This window comes from Humulus lupulus, chromosome 6 (assembly GCF_963169125.1).
Source record: "Humulus lupulus chromosome 6, drHumLupu1.1, whole genome shotgun sequence".
Lineage (NCBI taxonomy): Eukaryota > Viridiplantae > Streptophyta > Magnoliopsida > Rosales > Cannabaceae > Humulus > Humulus lupulus.
In genome coordinates this window covers 30,468,506-30,486,755 of record NC_084798.1, presented here as the reverse complement: position 1 = coordinate 30,486,755, position 18,250 = coordinate 30,468,506, and the positions used below count along the sequence as shown (strand labels likewise).

General features: G+C 31.0%; 1 protein-coding gene across 2 annotated transcripts; it reads right to left on the bottom strand.

The window, feature by feature from the left end:
• Positions 1 to 3,770: 3,770 nt before the first annotated feature.
• Positions 3,771 to 8,695, bottom strand: LOC133783939 (metacaspase-3-like). Of its 2 annotated transcripts, none has more exons than XM_062223514.1 (5): positions 8,152 to 8,695; positions 6,967 to 7,297; positions 6,491 to 6,611; positions 5,917 to 6,114; positions 3,771 to 4,007 (listed from the first exon to the last, which is right to left on the bottom strand). In XM_062223514.1, exons 1-5 carry the CDS (start codon positions 8,633 to 8,635, stop codon positions 3,948 to 3,950), a joined length of 1,194 nt encoding a protein of 397 aa, XP_062079498.1. In that variant the 5' UTR covers positions 8,636 to 8,695; the 3' UTR covers positions 3,771 to 3,947. The 2 variants fall into 2 exon arrangements, with proteins under 2 accessions (XP_062079498.1, XP_062079499.1); XM_062223515.1 differs by having other exon boundaries at positions 6,491 to 6,608; positions 8,152 to 8,694.
• Between the last annotated feature and the right edge of the window lie 9,555 nt (positions 8,696 to 18,250).

Sequence of the window (18,250 nt, the reverse complement as noted above, 5' to 3'; positions counted from 1 at the left end):
GCAAAGGGCCGGGAATGGCGTTGGGCAGTTCGAGTGCAAGGCCGAGTACGGCAAGGGGTCGGGAGCAGTGTTGAGCACATGGAGTGCGAGCTGCCAGGGCGAGACCCTAAAGGATACCTGGGATATCCTCACGGTGTAGACCGCGAACCCAGGGTCTGGTAAAGCGCCTGGGACGGCTTGGCAGTATGTGTTTAGCCTATTGATGACTTGTTTATATGATTGGTGTATGTTTTGCATATGTTATCTGTTTGTGGGTTTTCTTGCTGAGCTTCAGCTCACGGATGCTCTGTGGTGCAGGTAAGGGCAAGGGGAAGGCCAACCAACCATGAGTGTAGCAGGCATGAAGTGGTGTGTACATGTTTGGTCTGCCTGGCTGCCATAGCCACTGGATTTTGGGAGATGAATGTAATAAAACCTAGATTTTGTCGTTTAGCTGACTTGGTTGTATTTATATGTTGTAAATATTTATGAACAGTATTTTGGGATCCCAAGTGTTAAACTTTTATGATTTTCAATGGTATAGAGTTATTTCTAAAGTTTTTACTCTGATTAAGGCTTAATTACACTTTTGCTTTAAAAACCTCGATTAGCGAGAGATTGCACGTTTTAAACTCACTTAGTAACGACTCTAAGGTAGTAGGGCGTTACAGCACCAATAAACTCGATTTCATCTAGCTTCAGTTAGTTAAATAGACTCTTGTACTGCAACTATGCATGTGACTTATAATCACATCAACAGACTGTTCCAAAAAAGAACAGAATGCAATAAAATGGGCGCATTTTCAATGTATTCTCTATAGTTTGGGGGAAATTTTTGCCACGTAAAATAGTTTGGGGAGCAAAACTCTACAATGGTTATAGCTCGGGGGAAAAATGTTATTTGTCCAAAATTTAATGGCCAGGGGCACCACTGGTAGTCAACACCACATGAAAATAGCATACTGGTATTAGTGTAATATAATATTGGGGCCTACACAATTTAATTTAATAATAAATATTAAGTATTGCTAATTACCAATCGTGAGGAGCCACCTTATATGGTGTTGGCCACCTTATGGTGCCTAGTAGAAACACTTATTGTAATTTACTTATATGATTTGAAAATGTGCAAGATGCCAAATAAAAGTTATATTATATGTAAAATCTATCTATCTCTTTCTCATGGTTAAAACAACAAATTTCTACTCTCAGCTTTGAGTTCGGCCTTAAATTTAACTTTGTTGTCACCAATTGTACATTTGTTATGTTAAATCCTTAGCTGGAAAACTTAATTTAGACAAAAATATATAACAACTCATGAAAATAAATTTTGATTTCTTGATTAAATTATATGATTTGCTTCTAGAAGATTTGATTGTCATTTTCGAAAATTCTTGTTAAAAAATTCGGATATGTTGTCAATGTTTAATGACCATGATTTGTGTTAATACGCCATTCTTATCATAAAATCATTATTATATCTTATATGATAAAATATTTTTTTCGGATAATATATTTGACTTATTCTGACTAAGTATTCTCAGGGATTTCGTTTTCTGGATGATATATGATTATGTTGACTCAACAATTTCCTATTTTTTCGGAACATAATCAATCTGACTGTCAAATTTTTCAATAAAAAAATTGCAAATATTCTTGTATTAATTGCAAGATTTCAGAAGAGCAGGCCTTGGATTCTCTACTATAAATACCTTGCCAAGACCTTTGGAAAAATTACATCTTCAATTTTTGATTTTGAAAACACTTGTTGTTAATTTCTTGGAGATATTTTCTTTGAAAAGATTAAGTTGTTCACATTATTCTTTGGGTTTGTGCCAAGAGCACTTTTCTTTGTATCTATCTTGTTCTTTGTGTAACACGTGGTATCTCTTGTGTACGTTTCTAAGGGGGTCTTCGGGACAAGATCTCATTAAGTCTCACTTCGGGAGGAAGATAACACTTAGTGATCTTTGAATGGATTTTAAGAGACTCAGTGTTTCATCAAAACTAGATTCGTAAAGAAGAGTACAACAAGATTGCGACAATAGTTTAAGAGAGACTCTTATATTGTTTAATTCAATGCTTTTGGGCATGATACTATGTATGTAGGTTATCCGAAAAAATTTCTGAACCACATAAAAATTATCTTATGTTGATTTTTACTTATTTTTATGTTTCTGTCTTAACATTCATCATAGTCACAAGTATCTCCTTAAACTACTTAATCAATTTTTTTCCCCCAATTTAATTAAAATCATTTGGTAAGTGTAAAGCTATAGCTATATGTATAGAGCTTTATAAATCTCCTCTTGTAATTAAAAACAAGTCTTTGCGGTTCTTTAAACTTATATTATTCTTAAATTAAATTAACAATTACAAAAATAAATATATAAATATTATGTAATATACAGATTATTACTTTAAACATATATTTGAATTTTGGAACGTTGTTTAATTATAATAATGACGACACATGTTCAACTATTATTCAACGTACGAAGGTCTCTTGCTTGTCAAGCTTGAATAATTATTAACTTTCTTCTTTGGCTCTCCTCTTGGTATCATCGTCTTGGAGGTATTTCTTATGTCTGTGAATTAAAATCTAATTATTTACCAAGGATTATATACTATATATCTCTATATATAAATATGCTTTCTATATAATTAAGAACTTAATTTTTAAAATAAATCTAATCTATTTGGTCACATACTTTAAAATATTTAAACTTGAAAATCTGATATTTTTTTTGCCACACTCCAAACTGATCTAGCTGTGACAAAAGTATAATATCCTCGTGGACCTGTGCGTTTAGCAAATGGGATAGTGATTTGGTGGAGCTTGGCTTGGCTGTGGCTTGTTTTGGAGAGATCAAAGAACAACAAAAAAATGAAAGAGATATAAATTTGTCCTGAAATTTTGTTTTTATGACTGAAACCCCAGATGTATTTTTTCAATATAAAATGAAAATAAAGTTTTATATATTTGGTATTTTAAGATACTATACTATCAATCAAACGAGTTGATCCAATCTAAGAAAAAGAAAAGAAAATGATTTCTTTAACCCTATGTTTGGTGGAGGTGAAAAGTGGGAGGAAAGAAAAAATTTAGATGAAAAATGATTTCTTTAATCCTATGTTTGGCGGAGGAGAAAAAATGAGAGGAAAGAAAAATTTAGAGAGAAAAGTAAAGAGAATGAAAAAAAAAAATTATTTGACTGGAGAGAAAAGAGGATGAAGAGAAAAATGAGTGGAAAATATTCAGTCTACCACCAATCTTTGTTCTTCCAAAAATGGGGAGAAAAAGGTGGAGAGAATAATTTTTATTATATATACATGGTAATAAAATTACCAATTTATCTTTACTTTTAATTAATTTTTTTTATTCAAAGTTATTCAATTATAATTTTACATTTTTTTTCATTCTCCCTACTAAACAAAATAAAAGAAAGACATTTTCTTTTCTTTTATTTTTTTCTTTCTATCTTCTCATTTTTCTTTTGTCCAATCAAGTAAAAGAGGGGAGTGAGGGGGGTTTATGTTGTGAGTAAAAAGAGAGACAACTATTTCTCACTTTTTGACCAGTCTAAAAAATAGGTTTAAAAATATATCACTTTGATCCCTCTCTAAATTTTATCTTTTTCCGCATACATATATATGCTTGCAAATAAACCTATAAAAATTCAAATTCTTTCCCAAGCAAATCCAAAATAAAACCTCAAATATTATTCAAAATTTACAGGATTTTATATATCTCCTTATAAATTTCACGAAGTGGTGTATCAGGAATACAATTATTGCTATTAACACACGTATGTTGTTGTATTTACTATAAATAACATGGTTCATACATGTACATACCTGTATAAAAAATTATTTAATATAGTTTAGTTCGTATTGTTTCCACCAACATCATGAAAAGTATATATTCTTACATAGTTTAAGAAAATATATAGAGTTCAGACAAAATACTATATCATAAAACGTTTTGTGTAAATGTCAAATTCCTCAGACGACGACAACTGTGGCACCTACATTTAATGACATGAAAATGTTTATGAGAAAGAGTGATGTTAGACACATATTTGTTTATATATAAAATACACATATATAATATATAGTGCAACAACTAACAATTTATTTAGAGTGAGACTATGTCACTTTTAATCACGTATTAACAATTTTTTTGCAAATGTATTGATACATTAATGAAAAAAATACAATTAAACGTTCATTTATTTTGTCTCACGCGTTAATTAGATTCAAAATACTATATGGTTCTATTGTTACTTTTTCTTTTTGTTCCGCATTCACCTTCTAAATAAACCATATATAAAATAATTTATTTAAATATATATTTATATATAGACACTAGCTTCAAGTAAATGTTTGCTTAGTTTTATTTAAAAAATTTATTAATTATTTTTATTATGTTCTTATAATTGTCATATTATTTTTTTAAAAATAAACAATATTATATTAAAGAATGACACAAACAAATTAAAAGAAAAATTAAACAAAAACATTGTCTATAATTTTTATTTTAAATAATATGATAATATTTTATATCACAAACTACCCTATTTAAGGTACAAAAGATTCATGATATTATTCAAAAAACACTTCAATAATTGGAGAAAAAACTTGTTTATTCTTGATAAAAGGTAAATATTATTATAATTTGTTATGTAGTTCCATAGTCATTCTATTTGTACATACATGTCATCTATATATAATGTATTTATAATATTTTTTTTGTTATTTAATATGAATATATATATTTATATAAGTTAGATGAAGTAATAAAAAAAGTGACATGTTTTTTAAAAAAAATATAAATGATAAATTTTAAATAAAGATTAAGATTGTATTATATATTATTAATAATGATATTTTATCAAATTTGAATTTGCACTAAAATTAAGATTATATATTATATATTATTATAATAATAATATTGTATAAAAATTAATTTTATATTAATATAATAATGATATTTTATAATATTTGAATATATATATGTTAATATAATTACTAAATATTTATTATACTATATTTTTTTAATTAGTTTTAAAAGTATATATTTTGTTAAATATTTATAATATTATGTTTTTTTAAGATATATATATATATATAAATATATATTTATATATATTCCCATGCCATTATTATTCCAACGGGATAAATGGAGAACCCGATTATAATTTTTATTGAAAACATTTTTTGGACTCCCTAATATTTCACTCTAATTGGTCACTTTCACACAAAATGTACAAAAATATTAGACATTAAATAGAGATATTTTAAATAATAGTTCTTTAAAAAAGGAGTGACTACGGTATCCTACATTTTTATGCGGTACCATAACATATGTTCTAGTTTACACAAGAGTGGAAGTTATAATTTTAGTTTTTTTATACGAGGATGTTTATTGCTGTTAAAGCACTCATTCTCAATGTTTTTAAGAAATTCAGAATAGATTCATATGCCAAAAATAAGGTCGAAAACAATTAAGACAGAATATTAATGGAAATGAATGTATGGATTTAGTTTTTGGCATCTTAAACCATGTCAAATTTTTTGAAATTGTGCAAGATGATTGCTCTAACTACAATAAATATTCCCATGTAAAAAAATTAATTAGAGTTATAAATTTATTATGTGTAAACTAGAATGTGTGATATGGTCAGTCCCGACTCTGAACTTCATGGAGTCAATACAAATTAGTGTTTTTGCAAAAAAAAAAAAAAAACTACACATAAAATAATTTTTGTATATAAATTTATTGACATTTTTCAAAATATGGGGCCTTTTTAATTATGACCCTTAATCATAGACTGCATTAAAAAAGAGTCCCATTTTCATTTTTATATATAGTGCATATATATATATAATTAGGAAATGAAAGAGAGTATATTAGTTTATATAATGTATATATACCTGTGATAATTGTGTACAGAGAATTTTGTTGACGAGTGCAGCAATGGGACCCTTGAGGCGTATCCCAGTTTGGGCTTCGCGAATGGTGCTGCGCATTGCACTCATCAGCCGTCCATAGGTCAATCCTGGTTCGCTCTGCACTGCCAGAATGAAGCTGTAAGTCATCGCTCCTGCTAATGCATTTCCTCCGGTTAAAGCCTGCACTCACCACCACCAATATTAATATTTATATATATATATATGGAAATTCATGGAAATACTATAACCTAATTTTTGTTAGATGATGGTTAACATTTTTTCAGTTGATGTTGAAAACAGTGTAATTAATTGCATATCGATTATCTTAAATTCTAATTTTAATATTTTAAATTATTCAAAAAATTTTAAATCTGATAACATATTTACTATAACTATAATATACATCTTTATATAAAAAAAAATTATTTGTGAAAAATTGATTTACCTTAATGCCCATCACTAAAAATTTCCCAATATATTTATATAAATAAATTTACTCATCAACTACATCTATATATAAATGAAAATATTATTAATCCAACGTTTAACTACTCACATCAGTGTCCGCCGAGGTTTGATGATCATCACAAGCACTAATAGACACAGCATGACCTCCACTTGTTCCTTTGAAAATTGATGGGTTCCTTTGATCTTCCCACTTGTAGAATCCTTCTCTGCTTCAATTCATTACATAATTAATAATCGCTAAACAAAATAATAATTCATAACCACACAATACAGGAACAATCAAGTTCTCTCTTTATTAGTTTTTTTTTAAAAAAGAATATAATAATAACATGCAAAAAAAGCTAGACTACTAGACACAAGTCAAATTGCATATATTCCAACAATATTAATTTATTGGAATACATTAAAGTCGAACATCTTTGTTATTAGAATATATAATTTTTTTACAGAATAATAATAATGTCAAACAAATTTAGAAATAAAACATGACCAGGAGTCAAATGCTAACACATTTATACAAAACCAACAGTACTATATTTTATTTTAATATATATATATATTTACCTGTTCATCCTGCAAACAAAGGGAAGATCAAGAACTGTTCCACTATAACAAGCATCTATAATGGCATGGAGAGTTGCACCATAAGGCAGTGGTCTGACGATGGTGGCGTTAATCTCATCGTCGACAATCTTTCCGGCGGTTTCGTAATCTGTGGGGCACAAGGTTTCGTCAACTCCGTCGGCCTCGTCGTGGTCCTTGTCTCGCTCCCTCGAGCCATGGCCGGAGTAGAAGAACACCAACGAGTCTCCCGCCTCGCTGCCCTCCACCAGCCACCTCAGCGCCCGTACCATATTTCTTCTTGTTGGGATCCTTTGAGGGTCCGTTTCATGTTCTGTTCAACAGCAAATATGATAAAATAAAATTGTAATTGGGAAAGGGTAATTAATTAGTACTAATTAAACTCTCATTTTATTAATTAATAATTAGCTAGCATATGGTTTTAGATTTGATGTTGGAGGAACATTTCCTAAAATTGTACGTGGATCTGCATGCACAACATAATTGAATGTGCCTTCAGACACTTTTTTTTTTTTTTTTTTTTAACAAGTCTTTTGAGCCGTTTCCCAAATGATTTTTTTTAAAAAGTATTGGAGCCTCAAAGCACCTAATAAAAATTCATAACACCTAATGTAAACTATAAAGGTCACCTTTGGAAAATATGATTAGAATAAAAAATATAAGAGAAAAGAAAAATAAAGAAATATAAATGAGTTGATCATGTACGCACCAACAACAAATTAGAAGAAAAAAAAGATGGAGGATTAAATAAGATAAAATTATTTCGAGTTTTTCAGTAGTACTAAGTAATCTCATACTGCGAGAATTACCCAGATTTTAAATTAATGTTTTATAATATTCTCTCTCCAATTTCATGATAAAATTATTGAAACTTAACTAATATATTTCTCTTCAAATGTGACCAATTATAAGTGACAAATTTACAACTTGGTGAAATAAGTGCTATAATTTTGGTCTTATTAGGCATGCCTTGTCTGGTGTAAAATAAGGAACATACGAGTAATTTTGATATATATATATATATGTATATATATTTATAGAGTGTTGTTATATATATTTAGCACTACATATAGTGAGCGATGCAATTTAATTAATAAGCCGTGTCAGGTGAGGAATATTTTAGTTCATATATACTTATATATTTTTTACATGCATATTTAGTAGTACCTGTGAGAATGAGTAAGCAGTCAGAAGGAAACCTCATCTTTTCAACAAGAAAATACTTCATGTAGCTAACATCGTTAACGCTCCCTTTGCAAAAATGCTTTTGTCCAATATAGCTGACACCACAAAGCACAGCCCGCCTCCTTCCAAACGAGGAAGAAGCCACCAGACTCGGCCTTGGAGCCACCGGCATCTGATGAGGATAATAACCATATCCTCCAGCGCCGGGCAGGGCATAGCCTCCGAAAGCCGTGTTGACGTTTATCATGTTGTTGACGGCATTTCTAAATTTAGCTGCGGCGTTGTGGAGCGAGTAGTCCTGGCCACCACCACCTTGAATCGTAGGGTTACTACCATAGTTGTTGTTATGGGGTCGAAGTTGTGTGATGGATTGGCAGATAGGGCACTTAAAGTTCTGTGCTTCGATTGGAACCAGAAGTTGTGTCCCACATCCACATCGAATACATCTTTCTCTTCTACCAGCCATTTTTGGTTTTCTAGGGTTCAGTAAACAAAAAACCAAGATAAGTAAGGGTTTCGTTCCAAAGTGGGGTACGTTAAAGATTTTATATATATTATTAATAATGAGCAAGCAACTCTTTTTGTTGAATAGTGATGTGTGTAGGTGGCAATATTATTGATGATCATTGATTATACTTTTTCTATATGGCTATTATTAGTTGGTCGGTCAAGTGGTTTCTCTTATCAGTATATTAATATCTTTGTATATATATATATATTCTATGCATGTTGATGCATAATGATCTTCGGATTTAAAGGAATAATAAGAGCACCAGATTCGCTTTACTAATGTCATATTTGTTTTTCCTCCTTTTTGACTGTGGGAGATGTTTATAAGTATAAATAATAAAACAGAAAAAGGTTTTGGTTCGTGCACTGTGAGCAGTGAAGTTATTGAGGAACATTCTGAAAGGAAAAGTTTTTTTCATTTTCAATGGTTAGTGGTCTTTATTATTATTAGAGACGTTGGTTTTTATTAAAGAAAGATACATTTTATCTCTACACTATTGGGTAAGATTTAGTTTAGGCATGCAAGTTTTATAGTATCTTTAAGTAAAATAAATTGCGAGGATATACACAAATATACAGTACAAAAATCTTGACAGTTGAGTTAAATAATAATAAGAAGAAGAAGAATGTTTCAGAATTTGTTCTTGATTATATATGGAATATTATCTCTTCATTATATTCATATACACTGTGAAAACACTTATCAATATTACTTATATACGTATATATTTTTTCGTTTATTTTCAAATGGCAAGTGAACGAACGAGACTACTTAAGCATCCAAATGATCGCAACCAACGATTCCCATCTAGCAATGCATAAATGTTTGTGATGGGGGGCCATTTGCAAGAATATTGTTGAGCGACACCATGATGCGATAAATAACGATTAATATCAGGTTGTACATGTTTAAAAAGGTTTATAGTTTTTTTGATACTGGGTTTTGTCTGTTTGGATTCGGCCAGTGTTTTTGACAAATTATTTTTTGGACTTTGTATTTTGTAAAATAGTTTAAACAGTTTTTTAAACTCAATTTTGATAAAGAAAAAAATTGAATATAACAACATAATTATTAGACAGAATGATTTTGCTTTTATTTTGAATTGTTAGTTTAGTGAATTATTTATGATTTTAGTTTAAAAAAACTTTGAACAAAATCAGATTTAAGGTTCTATTTGAACTATTTTACAAAACATAAAATTTAAAAAATAATTTGTTAAAACACATGATCTAAACAGATAATGAGATAAAAATATATAGTCAAAAAATGTATAAATCCTATAGAATATATTTAACTTGATCTAGCTATATTTATCATATCATGTAGTATTACACGCGAGAAGGTGCCATATAGTAGCTTTGTTTGTAATAATGATTCTTTGACATATTTTCGATGTTAATCTCTTGCTTACTGCCTTGTTAATATAAATATTCTGAAATAATTGATTATCATCTCTTCTTGTCCAAACCATGTTGGAGGGATTGAGTACCAAATATTTTCCTAAACAAATAAGTTGTGAGATCAGTTGTATGAATTGTATTTTTGTGTTGAAAAAGCGGTTCGATCGGTTGATCAAAGGAAATCTCATAAAGGAATATGGTCCAAGGTGCGTATGTACTTACAAGAGAATCATCAAGCCTTCTTTCTACCGATGCCGAGTTAAAGCATCGGTTAAGGATTTAATTTCTATTGATCAATAAAAAAATTCTGATGATATATAATTCATTTTCAAGGTTACAGACTACTGAGTTTTAGATTACTTTTTTGATTGGGCCCGTGAAACTAATAATACCATAATTTGGGGAGCATGATCAAGACAAGTTTTGTTGAGCGAATCTTATGTGTGTTTCGTATAAACACCTTTGCCGGGTATTAATCAATATTTATTTACATTGCCAGTTTAAAAAACCAACCAAGTTCTTCATATATGAGCAAAAGTGGAATTGTTCAATATTATTAGTAGAAATAACGATCACTCTCCGATGATCCCTTTTCTTTTACAGATGATTAGAAGGTTACCCATAGTTTAAGAAAAATTTATGACAAATAAGGAGAAAACTCCAAATAAGAGAATCTCCCTCCCAAGACTTATTTCAAAATATATGGGTTATTAGCGGCGGACTACTGGGTCCGCCGCTAATAATGTTGAAATTAATAATTTTTTTTTTATTAGCGGCGGACTTACCAATTATTAGCGGCGGGTAGTCCGCTGCTAATACAATGCCCGGGAAACGAAAGGGTATTAAGTTTCAAATTATTAGCGGCGGGTAAATATCCGTCGGTAATAAGACTATTACCGGCGGGATATATTAATAGCGGCGGGTCCCACCGCTAATAGTTTATTACCGGCGGGATAATATTAATAGCGGTGGGTAAATATCTACCGATAATAAGACTATTACCGGCGGGATATATTAATAGCGGCGGGTCCCCGCCTCTAATAATCTTAAATATTAAAAAATTTGCACATCGTTTCGTCCGTCCCTCTCATTTCTCTTCTCTCCCTCTCTCAGACGCACTCTTCTCTCACTCCTCCCCTTTGTCCGAGCACCACCACCACCCCTCTGTCCGAGCACCACCACCGCCCCTCTGTCTGAGACCTCCCTCTCTCTCTCTGACTCTCACTTGTACTGTTGGGCTACGGGGAAGGAAGAGGTCAGAGGCTCCAACTCAGGTACTCTCTTTCGTTCTCGCTCTCTTTGTCACTCTTTGTGTCTTGCTGGTGGCGGCACCCTCTGGAGCCAATGTGGTGGCCTTTGGTGTCGATGAAGCTAAGGGCCTCTGGGTGTGCATTGGCCCATGGTTGGGGTCGAGGTGTGTGACGGCGATACACATGGTAAGTCTCTCTTTATATCTCTCTTTCACACACACTCTACCTATCTCTCTCTAACTGGTTTTTCTAATATTTAGGTGGTGGTGGTTCATAGTGGGGCTGTGAGGTTCGTGGGCTTGACCATGGCAGAGAGTTTGGCCACTGATGGGGTTTGAACACGGCATGGATTTCATGACAGTTTTCAGATTTTTGATGTTCTTAAGTTTGTTATATTGTTTTATGAAATTTTTTTATTGTATATGTTTCAGATTTCACATATTTTAGATTTATGATGTTCTTAAGTTTATTGTGTTGTTTAATAAATTATTTTAATGGGATTTGTTTCTGGATTTCATATTTTTTCAATTTTGTTTGTGTTTTTATAAGTTGTTTCCTATTTTAATGGTGTTATTATTTTATTTTTTTGTTCCTTAAATTATGTTTATTTATTAGCGGCAGATTACTAGGGACGGGACTGCTGGTATTAAATAAGTCAAATCTTTTATACCGGCGGAGTCCCGCCCCTATTAATCCGCCGGTATTAATATATTACCGGCGGGGTGTCAGTCCGCCGGTAATACCCCTAATCACCGACCGAGTATTACCGGCGGACCCCCACCGGTAATATGTGTTATCGGCGGAATGCCCTATTATTACCGGTGGAAGCATCCACCTCTAATACTCCTTTCTGTTGTAGTGTACGCTCAAGAAATAAGGTTATTTGTGGCGGGAAGGTCCGCTGCTAATAAGGCTTGGATTCGCCGCTAATTAGTATTAGCGGCGGCGATCCGCCGCTAATGACCCACCGCCAATTGTTAGTCGCTAATAAGGGTTATTAGCGGTGGGCTGACACACCCGCTGCTAAACACTTATTATTACCGACGGAAAATAGCGGCGGATCCCACCTCTAATACCTGTGTGAGAGCTGACATTATTAGCTGCGGGGTCCGCCGCTAATAAAATTTTTATTATATATTTTAAAAATAATTCATGATAAAGTTTAACAAAATAACCAATTAATTCATTTAAACATAACTAACATTAAAATTAATGTGAATAGTTTTAATATTTATCAAACTAGCCAATATCGCTATTGTCATTAAAAATAAATACAACATTAATTTAATCAAAATACATAAACTAATAACTAAATAAAATCATTAAGGTTAATATTGTAATTATCATCATCTTCAACATTTTGCTGTTGCTGTGGCTGTGAGGGCGACGACTGTGGCTGTGAGGGCGACGACTGTGGCTGTGGCGGTGAAGGAATATAAGGCTCTCGTGAAGATCGTCCAAGCGTGAGGTCCCCAAACTGATCCCGAGGCTGTGGCTGCGACCCGCCCCCAAACTCACCATATCTAACATATGGCTGTTGCGACGAACCTCCAACCTCCCCATACCTAACATTAGGTCACGGATGCTGCATCGATCCTCCTTGAAAATCGATAAAGTTAAAATATAGTGGAGGAGACTAGGAAGAGCGTCAAAAAATGTACTGGTTTTGATACTGAGGAGGTTGTTGCGACGACACATGTGGCAGATAAGGTGGAGGAGGCTGATACTGTTGCTGTGGCGGATACTGTGGCAATGGAGGAACATGGACGTGATATAATTAGTTTGTCTCAATTTTAATTTAAAAAATAATTACAAATTTTTTTTTAAAATAAAAAATAATTTAAAATTTATTAATGTCCCTAAAAATATTTCAAACATTAAAAAAATATTTTAAAATTTAAAGTAAAAATATTAAAATTTTAAATTAATTTTAATTGAATTTGTATATTTTTCTAGCAATTAGTTTAATTAATATTAAATAATTAAGAAAATGGTGATAAATAAAATAGGGGTGCTAATAATCTGATTGATCAAGTTTAAATCCTCTCTATTCAATATTAACAAAAACACTATATTTTAGTTAATACTAAACTATCCATTATTATATTTTATAAATTAATTTAAATTATTTGGGATTAGTTGGAACAACGCTTTTATACAAACCTTAGTTGACTAGAAGTCTTTATTCTATGGACTTATCCTAAACCTTAAAATCCACAAGCCTAAATTTGCAAGCAAAGGAGTTCATTTAACGGATAAAATGCGAAATCAGAACACAAAATTACACAATTGACAAGCAGGAATTGACATAAATCAGAAAGAAAAAAGAACCACAAACATTGGTGGGTCCCAAAAAAACATTTTGGCGAAGCACAATTCGAAACATGCAGAATAAGCTCAAACCTTCATACAAGGAAGTCATGGTAAAATTCTATAGTATAAACTACTAAAATCAAGAAAACCCACAAAAATAAATACAAAATTAACTAAATACAAAATACAAATAAATTATTCAGAAAAACATGTCCAAATAAAGAAAAAATTAAATACAAAAAACATGTCCAAACCTATCGTGGGTGTGCTGCGGTCTTGGGTGTTTCGGGGTCGTGGGTGTGTCGCTGTCCTGATAAAGAAAAAATTAAAGACAAAAGTATACATGAAAAAAAGTCAAACAAAAATAATAGAAAACTAACCAAAACAGGGTCATGGGTGTGTCGAGGTCGTGGGTGTGTCGTTGTCTTCGTCGTTGCCTTGCGCCTGAGGAGGAAGAGTGGAAGAGAATGACTGAGAGAGGAAGAGAACGAGGGGAAGAGAAGAGATGCGGAGAAGAGAAGAGACGAGGGGCTGTGCCAATTTTTAACCTCTTCTTAAGTATTAGCGGCAGGTCCTGCCGCTATTATTAGTTTCCCGTCGCTAGTAATGGTATCTACCCGCCCCAAATACTATTAGCGACTAATAGTCCGCCTCTAATAAATGTGATTATCCGGCGCTAATAAAACTTGAAAAAACTTCCCGAGCTTTTTATTACGTATATTAACGGCGGACTATCCGTTGCTAACAGTGGTAAGTTCGCCGCTAATATATATATTTATTATTAAAAAAAATACTCGTACATTAGTAGCGGCGGACCCCCTAGTCCGTCGCTAATAGCCTATACAATACAGACGGACTGAGCTCGCAGCTAATACCCACGCCGCAAATGGCTGTAATTGTTGTAGTGCTTATATATATATACATACTAGATAGAAGCAACGTGCACGCTTGCTTAGTTTTATTTATAAAATTTATTAATTATTTTTATTAAATTTATATTAATGTCATATCAATTTCAAATAAATATCCTATTTAATTAAATAATTTATTTATTTTTGTTTAAGTTTATGTTTGTTCTAACTTTTGAATTTTGGAGTGACAACAAGAGATTATATATAGGTTGCGTTTAGTAAAATTTTTGTTTTTGAATTTTTTAAACTAAAAAATGGAAATATTATTTTTTATTTTTGTTTCTTTATTTTTAAAAAATAAAAATATGTTTGGTAACTATTTTTGTTTTCTGTTTTTAAAAACAAACAATAATAAACGCGTTTGATAACTTTTATTTTTATTTTTTATTTAACAATATAAAATGATGTGTTAATTTGAAGAAGGGACGAAAATAAGAAACGAAAAGTCAAAACAGTTTAAAAAAAATTTGAAGGTGAAAAAATTCTATTTTCAAAATTTAATGAATTTTAATTAAATTTTTAAAAATAATAAATAAAAATAGAGTTACCAAACACTATTTTATGTTTAATTGTCAAATTTTTAATTAATTAAATAAAAAACTATTTTTTTAAGTGTTACCAAACAATACCATAATATGTTTAATGTAATATTAAATATTATACATGAATTTTAAATTTAATTTTCTTGCTAGTTTTAAAAAAAAAAAGTAATTTGTTGCTAATTCACAATAGATTGTATTATATGTTTAATATGATATTATTATAATAAATGAGTTTAAATTTAATTAAATTTTATTTAAGTTATAAAACGTATGATTTTATTATTTTTAAATAATTATCATTGTAAAATATCTCAAAAATATCATATTTTAATTTGTTTAATTATTTATTATTTTTAAATAATTATCATTGCAAAATATCTTATTTTAATTTTTTATTTTATTTTATTTAAGTTTAAGTATTTACAAACTACCGTTAAATATAAGAATATTCTGTTAAATATAAGTAGATTCTGTTAAAGTTAACATTAAAAAAATAAAAATTATTAAAACAAAGAATTTCTGTTATCTACACACTTATTATATAGAAGAGATATATATGAGTGCACTTTTAATGGTTACTATCCATGGATGGTTACTTTAATGTTAGCCATTGGATTAAGATCAATGATCCATATTTATAGTTGTTAATTAATACTTCTAAAATTAAATTTTGATTTTTTTAAATTTTTGGAAGGGTTAGCAAATGAAAAATGTGTATTTATTATGAAATTATAATATTGTAGAATTTTTAATTTTTAAATTCATGACAATTTCTAAATATAGCTAGGTTTATAAACTAAGGAATTAATAAACCCAACAATTTCTCACACGAATCTGCACGACTTACACTTCAAATTGTGTGACTTACGATCATAAATGATAGAATGCTAGATCAATTAACTCGAAGGTTAATCTAAAAACTTATAACAGTAGTTGCCTTTAGATATGATCCATATTGCATACTATCTCAACTTCAGAAATCTCTGAAGGAAGGATTTAGAAGAACATTTTTTATAATAAACACTCTGATATTTTATTACTTCGTAAAGCTCCGCCTTACACAAAAAGAGGTGATGGACTTATATAGCCATGTACTCAAACATATAAACTTAACCCACTCTAGTCAAAACCAAACATAGTTGGGACAGGATAAGGGATAAGATTCCCCAACAAAAGCATATAGGCTAAACGACAAAAGCATAAAGATAATGGATAAGATTCCCTGACCAAAGGCTAAAAGACACAATATTTATTTAAAGATTGTTTCATGGTTGGCCCCATAGTCAGAGTCATATGTTGGGTCTTCATGAAGTGGGTTCCATCCTGTCGGTTCTTCTTCATCCTGATCACTGCCAGCTGGAGGACAGGCGTCGTAGTCTGTATACCCCATGTTCCATTCTTTTCCTGTGTACTGGAAGAGATAAGGATCTTGCATATCTGCAGTGTCAGCATATGGGTCTTGAGAATCTTCAAAGTAATTATTTTTTCGCAAAACTACCCCTTCAGTGTTGGTCACTTTGTATAGTGACAGATATTTTTGCTCTAAACTTTCTTCGAGTTTGATGGCCTGGTTTGTTTCATTTTTTGAAATATGGAAGGCTTCAAGGGCTCTCGTTATTTTGCGAGTATAGTAAGAAGGGAAAGCCTCCCAAGGAGCGTCTTCTTCTGGCTTAGGCCATAATTCAGGAGGTATAGTCTGATTTTGCTCAAACAAACTTTTTTGGATGTCCATGTATTCTTGGCCACATAATGGCTCTTCTTTTGACCCGTAGACTTCGAATGCCGGATTGATAACTATATTATGTTTTGCATCAAGCTTGGCATTAAGACTAATAAAGAGAACAATATAACAGTTCATTAGGCTGGCAACATTTGGGCCTGGTGGGTAGATAAAAGTGAGCTTGTTATTTTGGACCTTTTTCCATTCAGCCAATAACACCTTTTTCCATTTTTCCAATAGAGCGAACCAGGACAGAATTTCCATTTGGACTTGGTAAGTTAGTTTGAACCTTTCTTGGTCCAAGAATGATTTTGTGGATGTGTGCAAGGCCATAGTTTGTACCTCGACAGCTATGGTAAAAACACTGGCCAAATACCAAAAAAGGTGAGCTACTGGTTTTTGTTTGAAGCTAGCATCTCGAAGAGGTAGGATTTGGGCAAATGGATACTTTGGATGGATTCCAAAGTCATTTTGTATAGAAGGTCCAAAATTGGAAATTACAAAAATTCTGAAGAAAGATTGCTCTGTGAGTTGCTCTTTCTTTGGCTGATTTGTTGGACGTCTTCGAAATGATATTTTTTGCATCCCGGGGAAAAGATTGGTTGTGTGTGACAGAAGAGGAAGAAGCCATCATGAGTATGAATGAGATGGTATATGATGATTTTTGGACGACAATGGGAATGGTTCTTGGTGAGTATCCCGAGGCTAGATTTATACACTACAAGAAAAAATGCTTTTAATAACACCGAAAATGTGTTATCAAAACATATGATAACACTTTCTGATGTGTTAAGACCAACTATGCTATCGTAGGTCAGGATACTTTACATAACACTTTATCAGTGTTATACAGATGTGTTATTGTACTGTCAACGATAACACACTTTCTGTGTTTTTTTAATATATAGATAAGTGTTTAATTATGTTATTTAAAGTCGATTATATAACACATTTCAATACTTATAAATTTGTGTTATACTACACTTTAGTATAGCACCTTTTTTGTGTTATACTACACTTTAGTATAACACATTTTTTGTGTTATACTACACTTTAGCATAACACATTTTTTGTGTTATACTACACTTTAGTATAACACATTTTTTGTGTTATATAATGAAGTTTACATAACAAAATTCTTTACTTATAAAAAGTGTTATTGTAATAGATACTATAACACATTTTTCGTATTATTTTAATATTTAAATAAGTTTAAATTCTCATTATATATTCATTTATATAACACTAATTTATTCTATTGTATTTTTATTTTTTATTTATATAATTAAAATTAGCTTTCTAATATATACTAGCATCATCAAATGAACTTGATTTTCAAATAACAAAAAGTAAAAAGCATTCAACATTGTATTAACAATCCACAAATAAACATTCAACACTGTCATCAAATTATATTATAGCTCTCAAGAGACA

Excerpts from the sequence above, each read along its gene's own strand:
- LOC133783939 (XM_062223514.1), bottom strand. The coding sequence starts at position 8,635 with ATGGCTGGTAGAAGAGAAAGATGTATTCGATGTGGATGTGGGACACAA. Across the intron at positions 6,612-6,966 it reads TTTGTTTGCAGGATGAACAG|CAGAGAAGGATTCTACAAGT; the intron begins GTAAATATATAT and ends AATGAATTGAAG. Across the intron at positions 6,115-6,490 it reads AAACCTCGGCGGACACTGAT|GCTTTAACCGGAGGAAATGC; the intron begins GTGAGTAGTTAA and ends TGGTGAGTGCAG.